This window comes from Arvicanthis niloticus, chromosome 6 (assembly GCF_011762505.2).
Source record: "Arvicanthis niloticus isolate mArvNil1 chromosome 6, mArvNil1.pat.X, whole genome shotgun sequence".
Lineage (NCBI taxonomy): Eukaryota > Metazoa > Chordata > Mammalia > Rodentia > Muridae > Arvicanthis > Arvicanthis niloticus.
The window spans coordinates 24,892,557-24,918,211 of record NC_047663.1 but is presented as its reverse complement, the minus strand read 5'-3'; the positions used below and the strand labels follow the sequence as shown (position 1 = coordinate 24,918,211).

The 25,655-nt window shown below is 49.5% G+C and overlaps 1 protein-coding gene across 7 annotated transcripts in view; it reads left to right on the top strand.

The window, feature by feature from the left end:
- Arhgap23 (Rho GTPase activating protein 23) overlaps window positions 1-22,019 on the top strand; it is a 99,510-nt gene extending 77,491 nt beyond the window's left edge. For 6 of the 7 annotated variants that reach the window (XM_076935878.1, XM_076935879.1, XM_076935876.1 and 3 more), the window contains 4 exons: window positions 8,925-8,966; window positions 9,794-9,890; window positions 11,729-11,763; window positions 19,714-22,019. In XM_076935878.1, the coding sequence (XP_076791993.1) occupies window positions 8,925-8,966; window positions 9,794-9,890; window positions 11,729-11,763; window positions 19,714-20,730 (1,191 nt within the window). In that variant the 3' untranslated portion in view covers window positions 20,731-22,019. The remainder of the gene's footprint in view (window positions 1-8,924; window positions 8,967-9,793; window positions 9,891-11,728; window positions 11,764-19,713) is intronic. The other variant, XM_034504980.2, reaches the window with a different exon arrangement.
- Window positions 22,020-25,655: the final 3,636 nt, after the last annotated feature.

Here is a 25,655-nt window from a genome sequence, read left to right as displayed (position 1 = left end):
GTGATTTAGTTGCTTGGATTACGGTTTGTCCTTTCCTCTCTCCCGTTAGCATCAAGGGCTTTTTATTGTTCTGGACCTCTGCCTAGCTCTTCCCCACGAGACGTAGTCTTGTGTTCTCCTGGTTGAGTCTTACTCCTGTTACCTCCGCTGCGGTGCTGGCGTCAAGAGCTGCTGTGGTTTGTGTTCATCTTGAAATATTGTTAGTTTTCTGTCAGTTTCAAGCCATAGCTCTGCTGGGCCCTGGTTAGCAGTTATTTACTCCCAGGCTGGAGAGGCAGGCCCCCACGCTTGCCTGGCTCTGGCCAGCTGCTGAGAGAGTTGGTGTTTTTCTGATGGGTCTGCCTCTGTGGCGGAGTCCACTTTCTTTATAATAGTGTTTCTTTTCATCTTTACACCTATAGTCGGTCTTGGCGAGGTTCCTCGAGCTTACTTGGGGCTCTCGTTGGGTGTCCCTGTGTTCTAGCTTTGGTATTTTTCTGCTTAGTCAGGGAGTCTGCATGTCTTTAGTTCTGATCTCGGCCCCTTCTATCCTGTGATACTCAGGTGCGGTCTCTTGATCCTGCCTCAGAGTTCCCAGGCATTTTGGCCACGCTTACTTTTCTTCTGTATTATTACACTCTTGTATTTTGCCACCTGTCCTCTCTGAGGCGGGCTGTGGGTGGGGGTTGTTTTGTTGACATTTCTACACCACAGTGGTGATCAAGAGAAGTCAAGGCAAGAACCCAGAGTCTGGAGCTGAAGCAGAGGCCATGGAGGGGTGCTGCTTACTGGCTTGCTCCCCGTGTTTGCTTCCCTGTACAACCAGGACCTTCAGCCCAGGAGCAGTGCCACCCACAGTGGGCTGGGCCTTCCCACATCACTCAGTAATCAAGAAAATGCCCAGCAGACTTCCCCATAGGCCAGTCTTATGTAGACATTTCTCAGCTGAAAGTCCCTCTGGATTGTGTCTGTTGGCATGGAACTAGCCAGCCCCACCCCCTCCCCAGCCCCTGGTGTTTTTCTCTGCTCCATTGAGTCCATTCACAGTGCTTTCTGCTGTTTTTTTTTTTATTGGATTTATTGAGTTTTTCATTTCCAACATTTCTGTGTTTTCCCCACATCTGTCTTTTTGCTGACCTTTTCCTCTGCTTTGCTGCCTTTCCTCCCAGATCCTAACTTAATTTACCTGCCTGTTTGTGTCCTTTTTCAATAACTGAGTCTTTTTACTAGTAAGCTTTTGAAATCTTCATCTGAGATTTTACTATTACAGTATCATAGATAGATAGATAGATAGATAGATAGATAGATAGATAGATATACAATGTGTATGTTTTGCCTGCATGTATGTATGTGTACACCACATATTTGCAGAGGGTTTGGGATCTTCTGGAACTAGAATTACAGGCGTGTGTGCCATGTGAGTGCTGGGAATTGAACCAGGTCCTTTGCAAGAGCAGCCAGTGCCCTCAGCCACTGAGCTGGCCCTCCATCCCTTGTAAAGCATCTCTGATTTTGGAGAAGGCCTGTTGGCAGCCTCTCCACGTCTCTGACTCCTCCTGTGCTGTGCTTCGGATGCTGCTTGCTGTATTATTAGATCCGCTTAGAGGGCTCCGTCTCTAGCACCACTCAGAGAGGAGAAAACAAAACTACTGTAAAAGCAACAAGTGAGACACCTACCCAGAAACACTTACAACTGAGCAACACCCACTCCGGTTTGTTAATGACCGTGGAATGGAAAAAGATTAAAGTCATGCAAAAGGTGGTGGGAAGTTAAAAGTTTTCCCAGGCAGCTCTCGAAATAGTAAGAGATAAAAAAAGAGGCAGGGAAGAGGAGAAACGGAGAATAAACAAGCTTAAATAAATGAGAGGAAAAGAGAAATGGAATAGATAAAAATGCATCAGAAAAGAAAAGGTTAGAAAAAGTGAAAGAAAAGAAAAAAAGATTTCTCCATTTTGAGAAAGTTCAATTTCAGGGCCAGTGAACTGGCTCAGTGGAGAAAATGCCTGCCCCACGCCTGAGGACCCGAGTTCAATCCCCGGCATCCTTTGGAAGGAGAGAACTGACTCTCACAAAATATCCTCTGACCTATACACACACACACACACACACACACACACACACACACACACACACACACACACACGTACACACGCACACACACAGAAACACAGTGTTTTATTTTTTTTTTTGAAGATTTATTTATTTTTTATGTATATGAGTACACTGTTGCTGTCTTCAGACACACCAGAAGAGGATATCAGCTCCCATTACAGATGGTTGTGATCCACCACGTGGTTGCTGGGAATTGAACTCAGGACCTCTGGAAGAGCAGTCAGTGCTCTTAACCACTGAGCCATCTCACCAGCCCAAACACAGTGTTTTAAAAACTTAGATAAATGTAGCATGCACGTGGTGCACATACATATGTGCAGGCAAACACCCATACAAATAAAATAAAAATACATCTCTCTCTTTTTTTTTTTTTTTTTTTTTTTTTTTTTTTTTTTTTTTTTTGGTTTTTTGGTTTTTTGGTTTTTCGAGACAGAGTTTCTCTGTGTAGTCCTGGCTGTCCTGGAACTCACTCTGTAGACCATGCTGGCCTTGAACTCAGAAATCTGCCTGCCTCTGCCTCCCAAGTGCTGGGATTAAAGGCATGTACCACCACCGTCTGGCAAATAAATCTTTTAAAAATAAAAATTAGGTACATATAAGAAGACTAATTAAAAATAAAAACAGCTTTAAAAAATTGAAATGCATGGGAGTGGAGAGTTATACGCCCTTAATCCTAGCACTTGGGAGGCAGAGGCAGGTGGATTTCTGAATTCAAGGCCAGCCTGGTCTACAGAGCGAGTCCCAGGACCGCCAGGGCCACACAGAGAAACCCTGTCTTAAAACAAAACAAAAACAAAAAAACAACAACATCGAAACACAAAATAAAGTCAAACACTACTAAAAACATGAAAGGAAAAACGAAGAAAGAACAACGAGTGCACAGTAATGAACGGAAATGAAGGCCTGGTGCCGCCGCTCGCTGCCCCCTCGCAATGGCAGTGTTGGACCAGCTTACCCAAGTGTCCGGTTCACTGTAGCTGCCTCCCTTCTTTCTGTGTGTGCCAGCAGCCTCTATAACCGCACTTAGCTCTGCTGCTGTGGGGTGGGCAGATTTTTCTAGCCCTCTTGAGGCCCCCCTGAAACCCCTAGGGTAGGGTTCTCGAGGATGTGTGGAAGTACCAGCTGTCACCATGATACAGAGATCTATGCAGGCGGAGGACTGACTGGAAACTTCTAAGGCTTTGTAAGTGGTACTCTTCCTGCTGGAGGCGGAGCTGTGGGTGTGGAGAAAACCCCAGAGTTTCAGAGTTCAGAGTTTCGGGTTCTGAGCAGTGAATGCAGCAGAGATTGACCCACCCACGCATTTAGGCTCAGGGATATCGCACTCCGAGCTTAGTCTCAGCTGATGGCATCTGCTTCCGGCACCGAGGGTGGAGTCCTGTGCTTCTTGCCAAAGCTGAACCTCCCGCAGACCACACTTCTGCTTTTCAGAGTGTTGGGTTTTTTTCCGAGACAGGGTTTCTCTGTGTAGCCCTGGCTATCCTGGAGCTCACTCTGTAGACCAGGCTGGCCTCGAACTCAACGATCCTCCTGCCTCCACCTCCTAAGTGCTGGGACCAAAGGTGTGTGTGCCACCACAGCCTGGCCACAGACTGTTAACATCCAGCTCTCTGTCTTACAGCTGCCTTTTGGGGCTCTCGCTTGGGCCTCACTGACTGGAATTGCTCTTTGTTCTCAGGCTTCCTCTACAGCTAGCAGATTGGGCTTCAACTTGCTAAGCAAATTCAGAATGACCTTGAACTTCTGATCCTCTTGACTCCTGGTTCATGCTGTTGTGGAGATCAAACCCAGGGCTATGCCATGTTAAGCAAGAGCTCTAGCTGAATCCCATTCCCGGCACAGCTCAGCTGGTCATCTTTCGCTGTTGTTGTTTAATTTTATGTATTTATGTGTATGTTCTAACTGGATTGTGTCTATGCACGATGTGTTTGCAGAGGGTGTTGGATCCCCAGGAACTAGAGTTACAGGTGAATGTTAGTTGCCATTCTGGTGCTGGGAATTGAACTCAGGACCTCTGGAAGAGCACCCAGTGCTCGTCACCACTGAGCCATCTCTCCAGCTCCGTCTTCATTTGCCTTGATCAAACTTGTCAAAGATTTTTCTATCTCATTTTGCAAAGCATCGGTTTAGACATCGTTTGGTATAGTTTGGTAAATCATGCCTGTATCCTTGCACTCAAAAGGCTGAGGTAGGAGGATTTCTGTTGCTTTGAGGCCAGCCTGGGTTATATTGAATGACCCTGCCTTAGCCGCCACCACAACAAAAACTGAATGTCTTTTTATTTTGCTCTGTATTTTTGTCCATTTGAGATTTTTTTTTCTCACCTCTTGCATCTTCAGGATTCCCAGTTTATCTCCTTGGCTGTGTAAGTAGGGTTCTCGGCTCATCTGGTCCTGTCATCACTATTTCATGACAATCGGATATAAGGCCACAACTTTCTTTAGTTCATTTTACCTCTTAGCAAGTACATTGTTTTTTTCCTGAACATTTTCAGGAAGTTTTAGATTCATAGCAGAATTAAGCAGAAGACAGAGAAACACCCCTGAGCTCTCCACTTGGACCCTTCTTGGTTATCCACACATCCCAGAGCTGGAACCTCTGTCATGGCAGATAACTGGTCATACAGTCTCATAGAGTGTGGTCTCTAGCTCAGTTCACAGCCCTGGTCCTACACCCAGCACTTGCAAGAACCGGACAGCTCATCCTACCCACTGGCATTCATGGTTAACATTAGAGTCCACTCCTGTGTGCTCTGTGGGCCTGGAGACGTGTGTCCATCCCTGTAGTATCATACAGATCACCACCACAGCCCTGACTGTCCAGCACACTCTGCTTCCATGTTCCCCTTCACACTGTCACACTGGGGTTTGCCTTTTCCACAAGATCATGTGGCTGGAGTCAAGCATATGGCTGCAGATGACACAGCAGTCATTCCAGAGGTGTGAGTCAGTCACCTTGTGTCTTTATTCCTTAGAATTAGTTTGTGTATGTGAGTACACTGTCTCTGTCTTCAGACACACCAGAAGAGGGCATCAGATGCCATTACAGATGGTTGTGAGCCACCATGTGGTTGCTGGGAATTGAACTCAGGACCTCTGGAAGAGCAGTCAGTGCCTTTACCTGATGAGCCATCTCTCCAGCCCCCACCTTGTGTCTTTCCATAATCCAATAAATAGTTATTGTTGTTGTTCTGCATGTCTGCTTTTGAAACAAGATCTTGATGTGTAGACCAGGTTTGCCTGGGAACTTGCACAGCTCCTCCTGCCTCTGTCTCCCAAGTGCTGAGATTACATGCATGTACCACCATCCCTGGCTAATAACCTGTTTCCTTCTGATACTGAATAATATCCCACTGGATATATGATGGTTTACGTATGTATTCATCTACTGAAGGGCTGTATGTCAGGTCTCAGTCATTTAGTGAAGTATTTGAGGTAGTTCTCTCTTGTTGAGAGAAGTTTATTTTGGCTCAGGGTCCTGATGTTTCTGTTCATGTGTAAGTGGCTCTGTTGCTTTTGGCCTCTGGTATCACATTGTGATTGTAGCAGGGGCGTGGAGGAGTAAAACTGCCCACCTTATTAGCCAGGGAGCAAAGAGGAGGGTAGGCTGGGTTTCATTGTCCCCTCTGGGCTGGGGTATGCCCACAAGCCCCACCTCCTAAAGTACCTTCCGGCAGTGCCACCTGGGGACCAGGCCTTTGATGCCCTTGAGGGCTGAGCCACAGCCAACAGCTTGGTTGCCCTCAGGCCTTAGCTGTTATAAATCAAACTGCTTCACAGACAGCCGTGTGCAGATCTGTGTGTGGACTTAAGCTTTAGGTCCCTTGGGTTGGCACCCATGACCAGGACTGCAAGGTCACAAGAAAAGAGTGTTGTTCGCTTCGTAAACAATCATGGGTGTGATCCAGAGTGCCATGCCATTTCTTCCCAGCAGTGAACAAAAGCTGAACTTCCTGCTTGGATTCTCTTTTCTCTTCTTTCCTTTCCTTTTCTCTCTTCTTTCTTTTCTCTTCTCTTCTTTTCTTTCTTTTCTTTTCTTTCATGCAGTGTGTCCTTGTGTAACCCAGTCTGTCCTTAAACTCTGCAGCCTCTGGGAGACTCGGGATCCACCTACCTCTGCCTCCTCGTCCCTCAGCCTTGTTCAGTTCTTGTCAGTATTGGTATTGTTCAGTGTGGTTAATACCTTCGTCCTCCTCCTACAGGCTGTGTGGTGGTACTGTGTAGTTTTCATTTGTGTGTCCCTGTGGTGTCCTCACAAGTGGCCTCATTCAATCCCCACGCTGGCCTATTTGAAATAGAACCTACAGCCTCACATGTGCTAGGCAAGGGCTTTGCTGCCCAGCTGCAGCCCCAACCCTCCCGTGCTCATTTGTCATCTGTGGTTTCTTTCGTGATGTTCAGGCCTTTGGCCCATTTTTGTTTATTTTCCTGTTTTCAGTTGCCAGCGTTCTTGGTATATTTTACCTGGGAAGGTTTTATCAACTGTCTCTGCAAATGGGTTTTTCTATTCTTTGCTCTGTCTTTGCCTACTCTTAACATCTTCTATAGAGAGAAACCTGTTCTCCACTTTATCGACGGTTTCTTACATGACGTCGTCTAAATGCCATTCAGACTGACGGATGGACAGCTAGGGTTTCTCTGCGGGTTTTCACATGTAATGCGGTTATCGTGATGTAGCGCTGCATACAGCAACATGTTTCTCCATGTGTGAACTCTGGAACGGCGTTAGCTCTTGTAAAATTATCACCAGTTCTCATTTTACTCCATTGTGAGGAGAGGACATAAACTGTACAGTGTAGACGCTGAGGAGCCATTGGAGGCCAGCGGTGACGCAGGGTAGGCTGGGCTTTTGAATGGTTCACACGTGTTCTAGAGGAATGCATCTTCTCTAACGGTTGAGGGCCAGGCCCCAGGTATGTTTACTAGTTCAGATTTGTCTAATGAGTTGCTAAAAGACTCAACATTTTTGCATAAATATATGTTAGTATTTTTATTTGTTTATGCATGAGTGTCTGTTGACCATGTGTGTGTGGTGCCTGCAGAGGCCAGAAGGCACCAGGTTCTCTGGAACCAGAATTACAGCTGATGGTGAGCTGCCATGCAGATTCCAGGAATCAAACCTGGGTCTTCTGGAAGAGCCTCCAGTGCTCTCAACCTCTGAGCCATCTCTCTAGCGCCTGCTTAATTTTTATCTGTTCAGTCAGTTACAGTATTTTTTAGTCTCCTGCAAGTCTGTGTGTGCACATCTGGAGACCAGAGGTTGACAGACATCCAGCATCTGTCACTCTCCACATCATTGTTAGCAAGGTCTCTCAGTGAACCCTGAGCTCTGAGTCAGCTAGACTGCTGCTCAGGAAGCCCTCGGATCACCTGCCTCTGCTCTCCGGTGCCAGAGTTAAGGCTGTGTCACCATGCTGTGCCTGTCACCATGCTGTGCCTGTCACCATGCTGTGCCTGCCTCTTCACACAGGTGCCCAGACACTTCACAGAGTCATTTCCCCAGCTGTCAGGTGTCCTTCCAATATTTTTAAGATATCTTAGAACCAGATGTGCTGGTTCACACCTATAACCCCAACACTTGGGAGCTGGAAGCAAGAAGACCAGGAGTTCGAGTCTAGTCTAGGCTACAGGATGCCTTGTCTCAAAAAAAAAAAGAAAGAAAGAAAGAAAGAAAGAAAGAAAGAAAGAAAAATGACAGCATATATATTACAAATTATTTTACCTTTTTTGAGACAAGGTGTCATGCAGACCTAGTTGGCCTGACTAGGCTGGTCTCAAACTTGTGCCATGCCTCCTACTTCTGCCTCTCTAGTGCTGGGATATGGATTGTAGGTATGCAGCAGTATGCCTGGGTTTATCCTTAAATTTAAATGAGAGTTTAGCAGGATATAAATGTTCTGGTTTTAATGTAGCACAGATAGAAAACGTTACTTTGGTTGGGTGGTGGTGGCGCACGCCTTTAATCCCAGCACTTGGGAGGCAGAGGCAGGTGGATTTCTGAGTTCGAGGCCAGCCTGGTCTACAGAGTGAGTTCCAGGACAGCCAGGGCTACACAGAGAAACCCTGTCTCGAAAAAAACCAAAAGAGAAAAAAAAAAAAAAAGAAAATGTTACTTTGATTTCATGTTGCTCAGTTATTTGTGAGCAGTACAAACCTCTAGCTTCCAGAGGCTGGGGGTTCACGTTGTATTTTAACTTGTTCTAATTGATAGGATATTCTGTAGCCCAGGCTGGACTGGAATTCACAGCATAGCCTGGGCTACCCTTAAACTCAAATTCTCTAGCCCCAGGCTCCCTGCAGGCATGAGCCACTGTGTCAAGTGTGGTTGGCATTTATAAAAAAGGTCTTGCCTGTTTGACTTTGAGGGAAGCTAACATTTGTTTCCAGGTATTTTCTTTCACTGGATAGAATGTGACACCCCAGGTGTCAATGTGAAGCCAGGGATGATGGGAGACGAGGCCCTGCACCCTCAGCTTCAGCTGTGAGCTGGCTCCCCAACACGATCAGTGCATCCAGCGTCCACTAGAGGGCGCTGCCGACCAGGCTTTCTGTCTGGCTGTGAGGCGTGCACCGTCGTGAGGCACTCAGGACCAGTCCCCTGATTGTGATGGGCTCTCCCCAGCACTGATCGGATCCTTCCCACATGTGGTCCCACTTTGTCTCCCTGTAAGGGTTTCTCATAGCTGGTGGAGCCGCCTGAGCCTCCTCTGTGAGGACTTCTTCGAAGGCGGAGTCACCTTTGGGACTGTGGGTCCTTTGGCCTGAAGGTTAAGTCTAATCTTCCCTCTGCTCTCCCCATGCTAATTTCACCACGTCTTTTGTCCCCTCTGCAGTCTGACTGGTTCTTCAGTGATGACGAGGACAAAGGAGAGAGAGTAAGTGAAGAGTGGGTGGGCAGGGTCTGGTCTGAGATGACCCTTGTCCTGGGGGAGGGCATGCAGCAAGATTCAAATGGGTGGTGTGGAGGAGAGGTGGCTTAGGGGTTAAGAACAACTACTGTTCCTGCAGAGAACCTGAAAGTGGTTCCTAGCACCCATGTTCAGATCTCATAACCACCTTCAGCACTTCCGATGCCCCGCCCCTTCTGGCCTCTCTGGGCTCTGCATTCAAATGCACAAAAGCACAGGCCGACAGATAATTACCTATATTGAATGCTGAGGCTGGAGAGATGACTTGTTGGTTAAGAGTACTTGCTGCTCTTCCAGAGGACCTAGGTTTGAGTCCCAGGACCCATAGGCAGCTCATGGCATTTGTATCCCAATGATGGGGTATCTGATGCACACATATACATGTGGTCAAACTACCCAGACATATAAAAAGTTAATGTAAAAATAATATCTTTTTAAAAATCTTTAAGCAAGGGATGATTCTTGGCCCAAGGCACCTATAGTCTGATGGAGGAGATACAGCCCTTCCCTTCAGAAGCAACAATCTGATGGGGGCGATACTGATCAAACTCGGAGAAAACCCAGGATTTAGCATGTAGAATAGTTCAGCCCTTGTTCTCAGCTAAGGGAGCCTTTGGGGTTCTGTCCCCGTGGGGCGACAGAACACGGTGCTGTGGGCAGTCTCTCAGACCGAGTCTCAGGCCATTCCCACTGAGGCAGCCCCACTCATAGAGGAGACATGAACCCTCACTTCCTGAGACTCCTGAGGGCGGAGGATCTGGAGGCTGCTGCCTGACTCCTCCTCCTGGTTGCAGACCCCTGTTGATGACAAAGAGCCACGGTCGGTGCCCAACATTGAGTACCTCCTGCCCAACATTGGCAGGACAGTGCCCCCCAGTGACCCAGGCTCAGGTGAGTAAAGGGACCTGTGTGGTAAGGAAAAGGGGGGTGGGTTCTGCCTCTCTTGAGGGTCCCAGATGCCTGGCCAGAAGTTAGCTTCCCTGCCCCCTTCCTGCAAGGCCCTGGCCTGGCAGCACCCAAAGATGGGCCATAGAGGGCTTTCTCCCTCTCTGGGAAAATCCAGCTGTTTGCTCAGCTTCCCCAGGGCTGGGCAGAGCTGTGTGTTTGGCCTTCTTCACTGGTCTCTCTCCTGAGCCTCGATCTTCACAGTTGGTGGTGTACTTCTGGGCACATTCCTCTTTTTAATTTCTCTTCCTTCTCTCCTTGTACCCTGTCCCTCCTTCCTCTTTTCCCCTCAATCTCCTCCCACCTCCTCCGTCCTCCCTTCCCTCTGCTTCTCCTGCCCTCCTCCTCCAGCGGACCTGTTGGAGATTTAAAGGGTATAGTGCGGTGTCGCGGCCTCGGTCACTAACAGTAGCGGGTGATTATAAGAAGCCTGGGCAGGCATGAGTGGTAGACACGTCCCCCAGCAGTGAGGAGCCCCAGCCTGACATAGCAGTTGGCAGTGCTGGTCCACAGCTGACCCTTGGCCCCACCCTGCCTCCTCTTAGAGGAAGTCAGACCCCCTGCCCTGCCAACAGATGGCCCCGAGCTCCCTGTCCTCCCCCGTGCATGGAAGCACTTCAGGGTGACCAAGATGAGGGAACCTGAGTGTGGACTCCGCCTCTGCAGGGACCAGTTATACTGATAACACCCCAGAAGCCATTTTCAAATGATAGCCTCTGCCTTAGTTCAGGCCCTGGACACTCATCCTGGAGGTCCTATTCCAAAGGAAGATGGCTTCTGTGCTCAGAGGCCAAAGGGTGGACCCTTTCTTCTTGGCCTCAGGCACTAGCTCATCTCACATGCTGGCCACACTGCCTGCTGGCATGTCCAGTTATTGTCCCAGAGAAAGGGCCCCACAGCATCCTTAGTTCTGAGATGTAGGCTGGGGGTGGGGTAGCAGAGAGGAGCCCCCTGTCTCTTCTAATCACCTGCTGCCGCCTGTCCCATGTGTGTCCAGTGTGGTCAGCCATTCTTGCTCTGCTCACCATCTGCAGGGGGAGGGGGCTGGGGAGGGCCTCTAACCTGCCTGCCAGAGAGTGTGGATTAACTGCACCAGCTCAACATCCCAGATTTGAACCAACCTGCTCCCTCTCCAGCCTTGGAGAGGGCACTGCCAGGTCCTGTTATCCGGTTCCTTCTCCATTCTGGAGGTATTAAGGAATGGCACTCTAGTCCCTTGGGTGTGATGGTTTTGACTGGATTTAAAGGGGGCCTTGCCCCTTAAGGGCAGCTTGATGTCGGCTCTGTCACCAGCCCACTGTACCCCTGTGTCTCACCCACCTCATCTCTGCTTTGTTACTTGATCACTTAGTGTGGCCTTTTCCTTATGGGGTGGGAGTGGGGTGCACACCTTTCTGCACTGTGTGGTCTCCATTTCTTCAGAGTAACTGTGATGTGCTGTGTCGCCCCATTGTGGTTTCTGTGGACTGCATCCAATACTGGCATTTTCTCTTCAGTGTTTCAGAGTCATAGGGGGCAGGAGGGAGAGGGGAGAGGAGGAGCCAGGCTCAGAGAAAAGCCCCCTTTGTCCTTAACCCTGGGCAAGTGAAGACTCAGTGGCCCACAGCCTGATGTCATTTCCTGCCTCTAAAAGAAGTGGTGGCTAACAACACCTTCTGATGGGGCAACCCATAGAAAATGCCAGCTGAGCCAGCGGCCCTCCTAGGGCCTGGGGAGAACAAACGCCTTCATCTTTGAACCTTTGATCTTTCCTGATCTAACTTCAGTTTTCTTTCTTTTGCCAGCAGATTCCACCACCTGTAGTTCAGCCAAGTCCAAGGTTAGTGCCATGGGTTCCCAAATGTGTTTTGCCTGAACAAGGCAGCCCACTGCAGTTTATGGTCAAGAGGTCACAAGTTGGACTGGGCGGTGGATGGGTGGGTTGAGGGTCCTGTGTGATGGAAGGTGGGAAATGCTGAGTGTTTGGGGAAGAAAAGCCGAGAAGCTAACCTTGGTGGTGTGTGGAGAGGCATCTGATGTAGAAGAGGCTGCTGGTCATGGGGCTGGGTAGCTGAGGGGCAAAGAGACCTGAGAACAGCTCTCACTGAAGAAAGCCCTGAGTTTGAGTCCTGGCTTTGCTACTTATTTTATGGTACTGGGTAATTCTTTCTGAATTGTAACTTCCTTATCTGTAAAATGAAAGCAGCGGCAATATGTCTGCTGTGATAAATATTTTTTGAGGTCCCTAGGAGAGCTGAGAATGGTGGCTCAAGCCTGTAGTTCCAACACTTGGGAGCTAGAGGCAGCCTGGGCTGCATACTGAGTTCCAGGTTAGCCAGGGCTTCATAGCAAGAGCCTGTCTCTAAACAAAACAAACAAACAAAAACCAACAACAAAAGGCTGTCTGGGAAAACTTAACAAAGGAAAGAAAACAATAAATATGATTGAAAAATCAATGAAACTGAAAACAATTAAGAAAAATCAATGAAACTACAAGCTGTTTCTATGAAAAAAATCAATAAAATTGATAAACTTCTAACCAGACTGACAGATTAAAAAGGGATGACACAAATTACCAATGCTAAGGATGACACAAGTACATCTACAGCCCACACAGACGCTAACACAGGGGGCATCAGTACAGACCACACAGACACTCAGCAACTCTGTGCTTAAAAACCCAGTAACTTAAAGGACATAGATCTATTCTTAGGATTCAAACTACCAAAATTTGCATAAGAAATACCCTAAATAGTCCTGCATCTACTAAAGAAATTTAAATTGTGTGTAAAAAACTTCCAACAAAGAAGATGCCAGGACCAGAAGGTAAATCCTACCAAATATTTTAAGGGAAAAATGTTTTGGGTTTTTGTGTGTTTATTTATTTATTTTTTTCTGGTTTTTCGAGACAGGGTTTCTCTGTATAGCCTTGGCTGTCCTGGAACTCAGAAATCTGCCTGCCTCTGCCTCCCAAGTGCTGGGATTAAAGGCGTGGGCCACCACCGCCCGGCGTGTGTTTATTTTTTAAGTTACACTTATTTATTGTGTATGTGTGCTCAAGCATTCCAGTGTGTGTGCCATAGTTGTGTATGTGCAGATCAGAGGGCAACTTTTGAGAGTTAGTTCTTGTTTTCTACAATGCGGATCACAGGGATTGAACTCGGGTCCTCGGGCTTGGTGGCAAATTCCTTTACCTGCCAAGTCATTCTTTATTTCTTTGTATGTGTGTTTGCCTGCATGCTTACCTGCTTATGAGGCAGGTTCTTTCTGTGGTCTTCCTACCTTTTTCTTGGGTGCTGGGATTTCAGGTATATGCCACCACACTTGGCTTATTTTTCTAATTTTAAATAATTCCAATTTTATATTTATCCAATTTTATAGTATCTTAGTTATAAAATGGTTGTCTTAGTCTGTTCTATTTCTATGAGGACACATCATGATCAAGGCAACTATTATAAGAGAAAGCATTTGATTGGGGCCGGCTTACAGTTTCAGAGGTTTAGTCCATTATCATCACGACAGGAAGCATGGCAGCGTGCAGGCAGACACCGGAGAAGTAGGTGAGAATTACATCCTGATTCAGAGGCAAAGAGAGACTCTGGGCTTCGCCGGAGCTTTGAAACCAAGCCCCCGGTGACACACTTCCTTCACCGAGGCCACACCTCTTCATCCCGATCCCTTCAATCAGAGCCACTCCACAATGACTCAGCATTCAAATATACAAGAGAGGGTGGGGGCCATATTCGAACCACTACAATAGAATATTTAAAGATAGTCTCCCATTTCGCAGTAGTGGGCCACACACATGAAAGTGGCTCATACAGCCTTATGTGTGTGACAGGTAATGCTGTCAGGTTCATGTAAGTTCACACTGATTAAATCACACTTGAAGAGGACCAGAGTTCAAGTCTTAGCACTTGGGTTTGATGGCTCAGAACCACCTGTAACTCCAGTTCCAGGGGATCTGGCGTCCTTTTCTGGCCTCCAGGCTACTGCATGCATGTATGAATGCATGTGAGTACACACATACACACAAACATGTATGCACACACATGCACAAATATGCACTAAAAAAAAACTTTAAAAAGTTATTTTGCTTGCATAGACATGTTACCACAGGGGTTAGAGGGAGAGATGTCTGCAACATTAAAAGTATTGGCAGAGGACCTGGATTTGGTTCCCAGCACCCACATGGCAGTTCACCACTGCTTGTAGCTCCAGTTTCAGATCTGATGCCTTCCTCAGCCACCATACTCATGTTGAACATACATGCATGCACTCACATATACACAAAAAATAAATATTAAAAACAAATTACTACCAAACTCTGATGGGGTGGAAGCAGTGGGAATGCTTCTTCATCTCAGCGTGTGCCACCGCCATTCCCGATATCTAAGACTCCCAGTGTCTCTGGACACAGCTGTATTCATTGAGTATTGCCACACAGAGCTCATCTGGACCTCCCCTACATAGCTTCATGAACTGAATAGTGAGGATGCAAGCAGGAGCTGAGGGTCTACAGAGACAGTGGTTAAGAGCACTGACTGCTCTTCCAGAGGACCTGAGTTCACTTGACAGAAGCCACATTAGTTGGGTCACAACCACCAGTAAATTTGTGTCCCAGAATCTAACATCCTCTTCTGGTCTCCACAGCCCCCCCCACACACACACAGAGGGAGAGGGAGAGAGACACACAGACAGACAGTCAGACAGACAGACAGACACACACACACACACACACATAGAACTAAAACAGCTGAGCAAGCAGACTCCTATCCACACAGGGTTTATCTTAGAATGGATTCCAGTATCATAAGAATGAGCAGACAATGCTAGCTGGGGAGAATTGGAACCCAGAGGAGGCAGAAGCTGGGTGGAGTTCACAAACCAGATGTCTGCATGCACAGACAGGAGAAGCCAAGCTGAGAGGTGTTCAGAGCAAAAATGCAAAGCTCTGTGGGTAGTGGGAAGCTGGTATGAGATGATGTGGGGCTGAGCCCCCCAAGGCTGGGAAGATGCCTCCGGGGTAGCAACAAGGTGGTCGGCCTCTGGGCACTGCTGCTGGGCAGTGGGGACCTCCAGTGAGCCAGTCTGAGGTGAGTTGCAGGCCTCAGAAGGCCACTCTGCTCCGCTAGCCCTGTGCTTAACAGTGCTGTCCTCTGTAAGAGCCTCCAGACCAGCAGTTCTCAACCTGTGTGTCACAGCCCCTGGGGTGGGTCAAACAACCCTTCCACATGGGGTTGATATCAGATATTTACATTACAATTTTAAGCATGGCAAAATTACAGTTATGAAGTAGAAGTGAAAATAATTTTAAAGTTGGGGGTCATAGTTAAGGGACTGTGTTAAAGGGTCACAGCATTAGGAAGGTTGAGAACCACAGTCCTAGACAGAAACCCTCATTATCCCCTATGGCCACATCTGTCTGCAGTAGACACGACACCTCCCTAAGGCCTTCTGGCTATGGGATTCCAGCTTCCCCAGGTTCTGGGCCTCCTTAAAATCCCTGTTAGCTTGGTGGCTCCTCTGGAGGATTCTGCTTAGCCACAGAGTCTTCAACACCACACAGCGTGCTTCTCAGAAAGTCCTGTACACTACTTGACTTGCACATCCCTGAGGTACTAGTAAGCTACCCAGTCACAAGTGTATGAGTTTACATTTGCAGCCACCCACCCACACCTAGAAGTTGGAGCATGTTCTCAATCATGCCCACCAGGGGTCCTGTTCTGATCCTCTGCTGTCAGGGATGGAGCTTTTGGGGCCATGGGATAGCCTCGGCATGCATATGAAACAGCTAGTTAAGCACTTGAGAGCCGGAGGCACAAACCAGGCTGCCTGGTTAATAGGAATGACTGTCACAGAGACAGAGACTTTGAACTGTGTAGCAGGTGGTGTCATAGTATGGCGCACGGAGCATCCGAGTCTGTGGTGTCCATTTCACACACCAAGGCCTGTGCCCCAGCCAGCTCTACATTCCAGCGGTTGGGGACCACATCCGCATAGCGCTGAGACTTGCTGCTGCCAGGCTCCTTTCTGACTCTGAAGTCCAGATCAGGGATTGTCAGCTGTGTTCCCCAGAGCCTAGTTGGGGTCATCACCACCAGCAGATGCACTCGAGAGCACAGGGCAGCCTGTTCTTCTTCCTCCTTCCTTTCCTCTTCCATGCAGCCAGGGTTTCCAGAGGCTTCTGATGAGATCCAGGTGGGCTCCACACCATGAGTTAGTTACACGGTGTCCTTACTCCCTGTGAGAATCGTTTTTTGTTTGGTTGGGGTTTTGTGGGGTGATTTATTTAGGCTGCTCCTTACTGGAGTGTGGGCTAGCACATGGCACAAACTCCTGGCTGAAGCATACTAGTTTAACACTAAGATATCCATGTTTGTAGGGAAGGGTCCCTTTTTACTTCTCTGACAACCCCCCCCATTTCAACTCTCCATATAGCCCCAGGGTAACTGGTCTGAGGCCCCTGATCCCTGGCTGGGCTGTCGGATTCAGCATGGCCTCATCCCATTTCACCACAGGTTCCTGATCCCCTTGGCCTGTCCCAAGCTCAGGAAGTAGCCTCCAAGGGAGAATTAGCTACATGGAGGTCACAGTCACTGGAGAGAGAGCTTTTCCTCATCATGTACTCTCAGTCACAGACCCCTTCAAAAAAAATGGGGGCTGGAGAGTTGGCTCAGAGGTTAAGAGCACTGGCTGCCCTTCCAAAGGACCTGAGTTCAATTCCTAGCCATCATATGTTGGCTCACAACCATCTGCAATGCCCTCTTCTGGTGTGCAGACTTGAATTCAGATGAAGCACCTATACCATAAATAAATAAATAAATAAATAAATAAATAAATAAATAAATAAAATTTTTTTGAGAATCTGAGGGCAGCTATATAGCCTTGTTCCAGAAGGATCTATATACAACGTCTCTGCCCACACCTCCCAGTCCTCCAGTTCAGCCATTCTGTGGGGGCTGTGATTGGTGTTTGCCCTGTTTGCAACAGCAGCAATCCAGTTCTCAGTGCTGCCTCCTAATGCCATGAAGGTGTTTAAAATACCCAACTACATGACCACTGACAAAGGCGCTCTTTCTGAGCATGCTCAGTTAAGGAATCCAGCTGGGCCTGGCCTGGGCTGGAGAGATGACTCAGTTAAGAACACTGGCTGCCCTTGCAGAACAGCTGGGCTCAATTCCCAGCACCTACATGGCAGCTCACAACCAACTAACTATAACTTCAGTCTGGGGATCCAAAGCCCTCTTCTGGTTTATATGGACCCTGCATGCAAAGGCATACATGCAGATAAACACCCATACGCAATAAACAAAAGTAAATCTCAAAAGGAAAACAGGAAGAACGTCTTTGTTTGGTTTGGTTTTTTTTTCAAAGATTTATTTATTTATGTATGTGAGCACACTGTCTGTCTTCAGACACACCAGGAGAGGGCATCAGATCCCATTGCAGATGGTTGTGAGCCACCATGTGGTTGCTGGGACTTGAACTCATGACCTCTGGAAGAGTAGCAGTTACTGCTCTTAACCACTGAACCATCTCTCCGGCCCCCAGGAAGACTTCTGCAGCTTTACCTGGGTCTCCTTACTACTTGTGTGTTCCAGCATCTGCCCTAAGTGGCCCAGCTGTAAAGAGGAGAGCTGAGGGCTGGGGTGCTGATGACCTGGGTTCATGGCTTAGCTTGGATGGCTGAAACAAAAGAACTTGCCTGGGAGGCTTAAACAATGAATACTCGCTGGGTGGTGGCAGCAGTAGCACATGCCTTTAATCCTAGCACTCCAGATCTTGGAGTTCGAGGCCAGTTTGGTCTACATGGTTAAGTTCCAGGACTGCCAGGGCTGCACAGAGAGCCCCTATCTTGAAAAGCCAAAACTAATCAAGCAACCACCATTACCACCACCAACAACAAAAATCCGATGGATATTTACTTCCTGCAGGTTTAGGATCGAGAAGTCCAAGTCCACGGTGCTAGCAAGTTAGCTTCTGGTGAAGGCTCCGTCCCTTTTGGGTTGTGCTTTGGCTCTGTGATTGTTTTGATAGCTACCTCCCCGCTGTGTGGGAGAGAAGGAGAGGGAAGAGATGAATCCCATCACTGGACCTCACGTTCATCATCCTAGAAAAACTAGAAACCTAGTTTTCTTCCTAAGCTCTTATCTCCAAATGCCCTCCCAGCTGGGGGTTGGAACTGCAGTGTCTGGCTTTGGTGGGGACACAGTTCAGTCCCTAGCACTGAGGAACCAGCTGAGTGCTGTGGTTGAACATCTTCATCTTTTGTTTCCATGGCTGGTTCCTTCCCCATGAGCCCACGCCAGGCACATGACCTGATGTCTGGCTGTTTCTGATGTGTTCTCTGAACAAAAGCAGGGCCACAGGAGCCTGGGGCAAGGGTCCCTGATAACCTCACCCCAGAGCACAATTCAGTGACAGGGAGCTTTGTCCTAAGGCCACTATGTCTCAGAGACCTGCAAATAGCTCCTTGCTGCTTACACCCTTTGCTTCTAGTCCTCGGTTCCTATGCCCACCCCCACTGCACTCCCTGGGCAAAGCCGCGGACCTCTCTGCACTAGAGGCAGCTGGGATGGAGGAGGATAGTTTGATCAGAGGATCCAGCACACAGGAACCAGGAGACAGTAGGGCTGCCAGTCTTATTGGTGTGAAAATGGCCTCAAAAGAAGGCTTGGTGGGGGGTCGCCAGTGTACACACTGGGTTCAAATGGTGGGGCAGTCTCCAGAGGACACAGGACACGCTGGGTTCAAACAGGGGTCTGGGCTCTAGGTCTGAGGTTGAAGCTAGGGTGTGAAGGACCTCACTTGTGTTTGATAAGGGTGGAATCTTCCAGTCCTGAAGAAAGCTGAGAGAGAAGCAAAGGCCTGCTTTTTAAGGATGGTTCTACAGTGGTGAGGGCTGCTGAGTCAAGGGGAGAGGGGGACCCTGTCCTTAGGGGGCAATGTGCATGGAGGCAGTCTGGGCAGGGTGGGTGGGACAATGTCCTCTCCATGGGTAGACCCGGGTACAAACAGAGGATAGAGATGGAATCACAGCTGGAAAGGAGTCTGGAGTCTGGAAAGGAGAGTTTGCTTTGTGACAGGGAGGCCTGAAATGGCCACATTTGGGGATAGACGAGGCTTAAGACAGAGTCCTTGGAACTCCCCAGGATGCTGCAAAGCCAAAATGAGATGGGAAGCAGATCCAAATGCCACCACGGCCAGAGGATCTTCTGGATGTAAGGACCCTGCCAAAATCACCACAGCAGGGCCTGGCAGTAAGGACTCTTGCAAGCCAGACAGACCAGTGAGCACAGAAGGGGCTTGGAAGGAGTAGCCACTATTCAGATCAGGGGATTGTACCAGGCTCTTCAGCCACTCAGGGCAGCCCAGTCAGCCATTGAGCTGATCTAGGCCTGGGGAGTAGGTGGAAAGGAGGAAGTGATGAGGATGGTGCCCTGGAGAGAAAGGCTTCTCAAGTGCGGTGATTGGAGAGTGAGAATGAACGGTGGGTGGTTGAACCATTAGCGTTTACAACCAGGGATCACTGTACCAGACACATTGCCTTGGACTGTCACCAGTAAGTCTAAGGAATTTATCTGGAAGTGGCTGGAGAAGACCCTACCCAGCTCCCAGATCGGACAGAAGCATGCGGTGGTGGCGCTCCAGCAGGCACAGAGTGGGTGGGAGCGTGCTGATGTGGGCACTGGTTTGTTTTGGACTTCGTGATTGGATGCCATGGTATGGGGCGAGGAGTAGGAATGTGTAGGGCTCTCCTTACCTAACTCTGTGTCTCCTTGCACAGGGTTCGTGGATCCCCAAGAAAGAGCCTTACGCCCGGGAGATGCTGGCGATCTCCTTCATCTCTGCGGTCAACCGCAAACGGAAGAAGCGGCGGGAGGCGCGGGGCCTGGGCAGCAGCACCGACGATGACTCCGAGCAGGAGGCGCACAAGGCTGCGGTGGGGACGCAGGAGCCACCCGAGGGGCAGCTGCCGGGCCCCGCAGCCGAGGAGGCCCCGGGTCGCCTCAGCCTCCCGACGGCAGCCGACGAGCGGCCTGCAGCGGACACGCGCTCCATCGTCTCGGGCTACTCCACCCTGTCCACCATGGACCGTAGCGTGTGCTCGGGCACCGGCGGGCGGCGCGCGGGCGCGGGCGACGAGGCGGACGACGAACGCAGCGAGCTGAGCCACGTGGAGACGGACACGGAGGGCGGCGCAGGCCCCGCGGGGCGCCTGGCGCGCCGGCCGTCCTTCAGCTCACACCATCTTATGCCATGCGACACTCTGGCGCGCCGTCGCCTGTCTCGCAGCCGCGCGGATGCCGAGGGTCCGGGCGCCGCTACGGCCCGGGCGGGTCCCCGCGGTCCCGAGGCGCCGGGCTCGGCGTCATCCAGCAGCCAGGAGTCGCTCCGGCCCCCGGCGGCCGCTCCGGCACTCGGCTCGCGACCTTCGCGCGTGGAAGCCCTGCGGCTGCGTCTCCGTGGTACCGCCGACGACATGCTGGCCGTGCGGCTGCGGCGCCCACTGTCGCCCGAGACGCGGCGGCGCCGGAGCAGCTGGCGCCGCCACACGGTGGTGGTGCAGAGCCCGCTGACCGACCTCAACTTCAACGAGTGGAAGGAACTGGGCGGAGGGGGCCCTCCGGAGCCCGCGGGCGTGCGACCGCACAGCGACAATAAGGACTCTGGCCTCAGCAGCCTGGAGTCCACCAAGGCACGGGCCTCATCCGCCGCATCACTGCCATCGGGGGACTTAGGGGCCCTGCAGGGTCTGCCCCCGCGCCGCTCAGCTGCCGCCCGCCTCCACCAGTGTCTGTGACACCCTCCCCTGTCCCGGGGCTGCAGGCATTCCCGTCTCGTTTGTACCCCCCTCAGCTGCCTCCAGTGCTGCAGAAGGTTGGGGGCGGGTTGTGAAGGGCGGTGCTGGTGCCGCAGGCTGGAGTTAGCGGAGGTAGACCGCAGAGGAGTCCGAGCTGGGCCACAGTGGGAGCCCTCGGGAGAGGGGAGGGGCTACTGGGAGTCTTGTCCCTTGGGTAAAGAACGAAGTGGCCCTTTTCTGTTAGTCTACTTAGGGACCCTTGGTGACCCATGCAGTGTGTGTGGACCGCCCAAGTTTCATACAGAGGGAAAGATACAGGCTGGATTTGGGGTCTGTCCTCTGCCCCGCCCCCAACCCCATTAGATCCTAGCCAAGGAGAGGGGGAAGGATGAATGTCTGGGGAGCGGTTGTGTAGGGTTGGGTGTCCATGGGAGAGGGGGCTTGTGTGTGTGTGAGAGAGAGAGAGTGTGTGTGTAGTCACAGTGCAAAGGTATTTGTTTCCAGTAGCAATTTTTACCCCAACCCCTTCACTTCCCCGCCAGCCCCCTTCCTTTAGTGCACACAGGCATCTTAGCCCCAAGTTTGTCAGGGCTGAGAGTGGGTTGAGGCCACTTCCACAAAGGCAGGACTGAACCCCACTACTACCGCAGTCGCTCCTCACACCCTTGCTCAAAGTCACCCCTCTAAGCTCTTTGACCTGTGGATCTGTCTGCTCCCGTTTTGTTTTGTTTTTGAATCCCCCTGCTGCTGGCGTCTCCCTCCTCCTTGTTCACCCTGCTTCCTTCCACAGCTTAGCATGCAGGCTCACGTCAGTCAGGATGAACTTCGTCCCGCACTGATGTATAGGGTCTCAGCTGGGCTGTTTCTGCAGGGTGGGTGGGACCCAGCTCCTCTTCCCCAACATTGTAAATAAACCTAAAGCACTAGTCCTCCCTCCGCCCTCACCCATTCCAGGGGAGCCCCAGTGGGGTGACCTGCCCTGCTGCCCAAGTCTGTTGGTCTTTCTGGTTTATGCAAAAATTTGCTGTAAAGTCTCCCCCCCCTCCACTGTAAATATTGTCTCTAATGTGTAACATATTATAAAGAATTTATAAGGATTTTTAAAGATGTTTTGCTCATTTTAAAAAGTGTTGTAACAGTGTTGGATAAGGCCCCCACATCTGCATGGCTCCTCCCCCTGGGTCCTTGACACACCTCTCTAGGCTATAACTAAGATTCCTGCTTCTGAAAGTCCTGTCTTAAAAGTGCAGTCTATATCTTGGAAATAAATGGCCTTCCTCAGGCATGAACCAGCGTCTCACTTGTTTGGATGGGGAGAGGGATCGAGCAGCGCAGGGAGGGAGACATCTGAGGTTCGGGTTCCAGCAAGTAGGGAAGTCAGGCAGAGTAGGGAAGTCAGGCAGAGTGGCAGGACAGAGGAGATCACTTCTCTCCAGTGGCTTGCTTTTTTTTTTTTTTTTTTTTTTTTTTTTTTTTTTTTTTTTTTTTTTTGTCCCAGGGTATGAACAGAGAAAGTCCCACAGGGTGAGTAGTGTGCTGTCCCCACATCCTGGGTACATCAACAGGAGGTCTCTGGGTTTCTGCTCTGCAACACCTGCAGAGGCCGGGTGTGGGGGGCTCCTTTCTCAAGCCTTGGGAGTGGCCTCAGGCACTAACCCACAGGCAAGAGACTTGGCCAGCTGTCACCACAGGCACCTCAGGCCCAGCAACATTGTTAAGGGTGGGACTGGCCCATTTTCTCTGAAGCAGCCCCCTACCCTTGTGTAAGCTCAGAACCCACCTGGAGGGCTTCGCCCTAAGCCACACCTCCAGCTCTCAGCTCAGGGACACTGTGTGCTTTCTGGGTGTGACAAAGCTGCGGCACTGAGCAGGATGTAGCTCGCCAAGGTCACCCTGTTAATAAGTGGTGGATCCAGGGAGAAGCTACAGGGTAGGGGCGGGACTCCCTCCTCACAGGGTGACCTTCTGCAGACAGTAATGGACTCTGAGGGTGAGAAGGTCAAAGGGACTTCTAGATAAGAAAACAGAATTCTTTGCAGGCAGGAAGGGCCTTTGAGCTGAGGAAAACACACTAGAAGGTAACTTGATCCCACACAAACAAAGAATAAATACTGTGGACTGTAGGGAAATAGAAAAATACAGTATTTTTCTTGTTTCTCTTTAAAAGATGACTCCCTGCACAAAACAATAATTGCAAAACTGTTGTTCATAAAGGTGTAGTTTGTATCACACTAACCACATAGAGGAAGGGGATGGATCTACATTGGAGCAAACTTTTGGGATTGTTTTATTTTGTTTTAGTCAGGGTATGTAGCCCTGGCTGACCTGGAACTCAATGTGTGGATCAGGCTGGCCTCAACTTATAGCAATCCTCCTGCCTCAGCCTCCCGAATGCTGAGGATTACAGATGTGTGGTTTATGGTTTGAATCCGAACGGCCTCCCTCCAGCGCAGATCCAGACTCTTGGTCCTCACCTCACACAGCATTATTTTGAAATCCGATGGGGCCTGCCTGACAGGTCGCCAGAAGCCTTTGAAGATCCTGCTGCCCTGATCCCAGCAGGGTCTCTGTGTCCTCCTCTGCTATACCGTGTTCGTGTTCTCCATCGTGATGAACTGAAACTCCCTTGAAATTGTGATCCAAAATAAACCTTTTTACTAAGTTGTTTCTGTCAGGTATTTGGTCACAGCAATAAATAGAATATATTTTTAAAATGGAAGTTTAGCATAAAGAAACCATGTGAGCAGTTACTGAGAGAGCCAGGGTAACTATTTCAAGTATGAAGCAGAAATTCTCCTTAGGGACAAGGACATTTTGTTTCTAACTAGGGACCAGGACATTTTGTTTCTAACTAGGGACCAGGACATTTTGTTTCTAACTAGGGACAAGGACATTTTGTTTCTAGGGACAAGGACATTTTGTAACAGTCTGTAAGCCAGACTGCCAAGGGTTAAAACAGGTGTATTCCCAAGGACAGCCCAGATGCAGGAAGTCTAACAGGCTGGAAGGAAAGCTACAGTTTGGTATGCTAGTTGGAGATTTCAATACCCCATCCTCAACGTAGATAGAAGACCACAGTTCTATCCTGACCCTAAGCCTGACCCTCTGTAAACCAGCTGGCTCAAGGGCTCTGAAGAACACTCCAAAGGATAGAACATGTCTTCTCAGGTACATGTGGAAAATCTGGAGCAGACCATAGCGCAGGCCTTAAGCAAGCCCAGATGTTTGTCACAATAAAGCTTGTTCTCAACCACAGTGAGATTAAGTTAGAAACTAAGAGGTTTGGGGCCAACAAGATGGCTCCTCAGGTGAGGGTGCCTGCTGCCAACCCCTACAACCTGAGTTTCATCTCTGGAACCCACAGGGTGGAAAGAGAACAACTCTTGAAAGTTGTCTTCTAAAGCCAGGCATGGTGGCGCACACCTTTAATCCCAGCATTCCAGAGGCTGAGGCAGGCAGATTTCTGAATTCAAGGCCAGTCTGATCTACAGAGTTAGGTTCAGGCCAGCCAGGGCTATACAGAGAAATGTATAATCACTGTGGCACAGACCCACACAGAAAAATAAAACAGACTTGCTACAAAGCTGTAACAATCAAGATGAATTGGGGGCTGGAAAGGTGGCTCAGCAATTAAAAGCACTGGTAGCTCTTCCAGAGGATCCCGAGGTTCAATTCCCAGCATCAACATGGCGGGGCTCACAACTGTCTGTAATTACAGCTCCAGGAGATCCAACAACCTCACAAAGACATGAATACAGACAAAACACCAATGCACATAAGATAAAGGGATACATTAAAAAAAAAATCGAGCTAGATAGTTCAGAAGCTGAAGATATGGGGCTCAATTCCCAGCACCACATACTCCAGGTTGGGTGATACATGCCTGTGATCTCAACAATTGGAAGGTAGAGGCAGGAAAATGAGACATTTGGCATCGGCTTCTGTTACATAGAGAATCTGAAGTAACCTCGGATATATATGACCTCGCCTCAAAAAAAAAAAAAAAAAAAAAGGACACCAATATGGATATATAGAAGACTGGTGGGAACGGAGCCCAGAACTGCTGCTTCAGGATGGTGTAGCTTGGCCGGCAGACAATCTGAATTCCATCCTCAGAACCTACACAGAGGTCCAAGGAAAGCACTTATTCCCAAAAGTTGCTCTCTGACCTCCACACACACGCTGTGGCACACTTGTCTGCCACCAGACATATGCTTCTTACCTAAACATTCATGTGCTAACCACCCACACACACACATACACACACATAGAACACACACACTGAAGAAGGGCTTAGCTGGAGAAGGGACGAAGCTCGCCTGCATGCTTTACCGCAGCTGCCTTTGCAAACATGGGTGGCAGAAAGGAAACCAGGTTGCTGGGTGATTCCATCCCTAGGAAAAGTCTGGGGGAATCCCCACAGGGGAAGGAGATGAGTAATTCCCCAGGGATGGGGTGTCACAGAGGAAGGAGCTGAAACAGGTGATGATAGTTGGGGGGGGGTCAGGGTTTTTTTGTGGGCATTGAAAATATTCTAAAATTAGAATGCAGTGCTGGCTGCACATCCACAAACAAACTGAAACCCACTGAGCTGTGGATGTGAGGATTCTATGGCGTGGGAAACACACCTGAGGAAGCCGTGAAGGCAGACCACAAGCTGCACACCCATCCTGCACCCCAGTCCATAAAGTTTGCTGTTTCCTGAGAAGTGTTTCTTTAGAAAATATTGGTGGTAAGGCAGAGGAGCGCTCACACACACACACACACACCCCACTTCTCTGTCATAGGTGAGGACCAGGTCATGCCTATCGGACTCAACTAAAGAAGTTGGTGCGTGACCAGTGGTCAGGATACCGCCCTCTGGAGAGAGTCCTAGGTTTCTTTCTGGACCATCATTTGGTGTAACTGCCAAGACTCTGATGCTC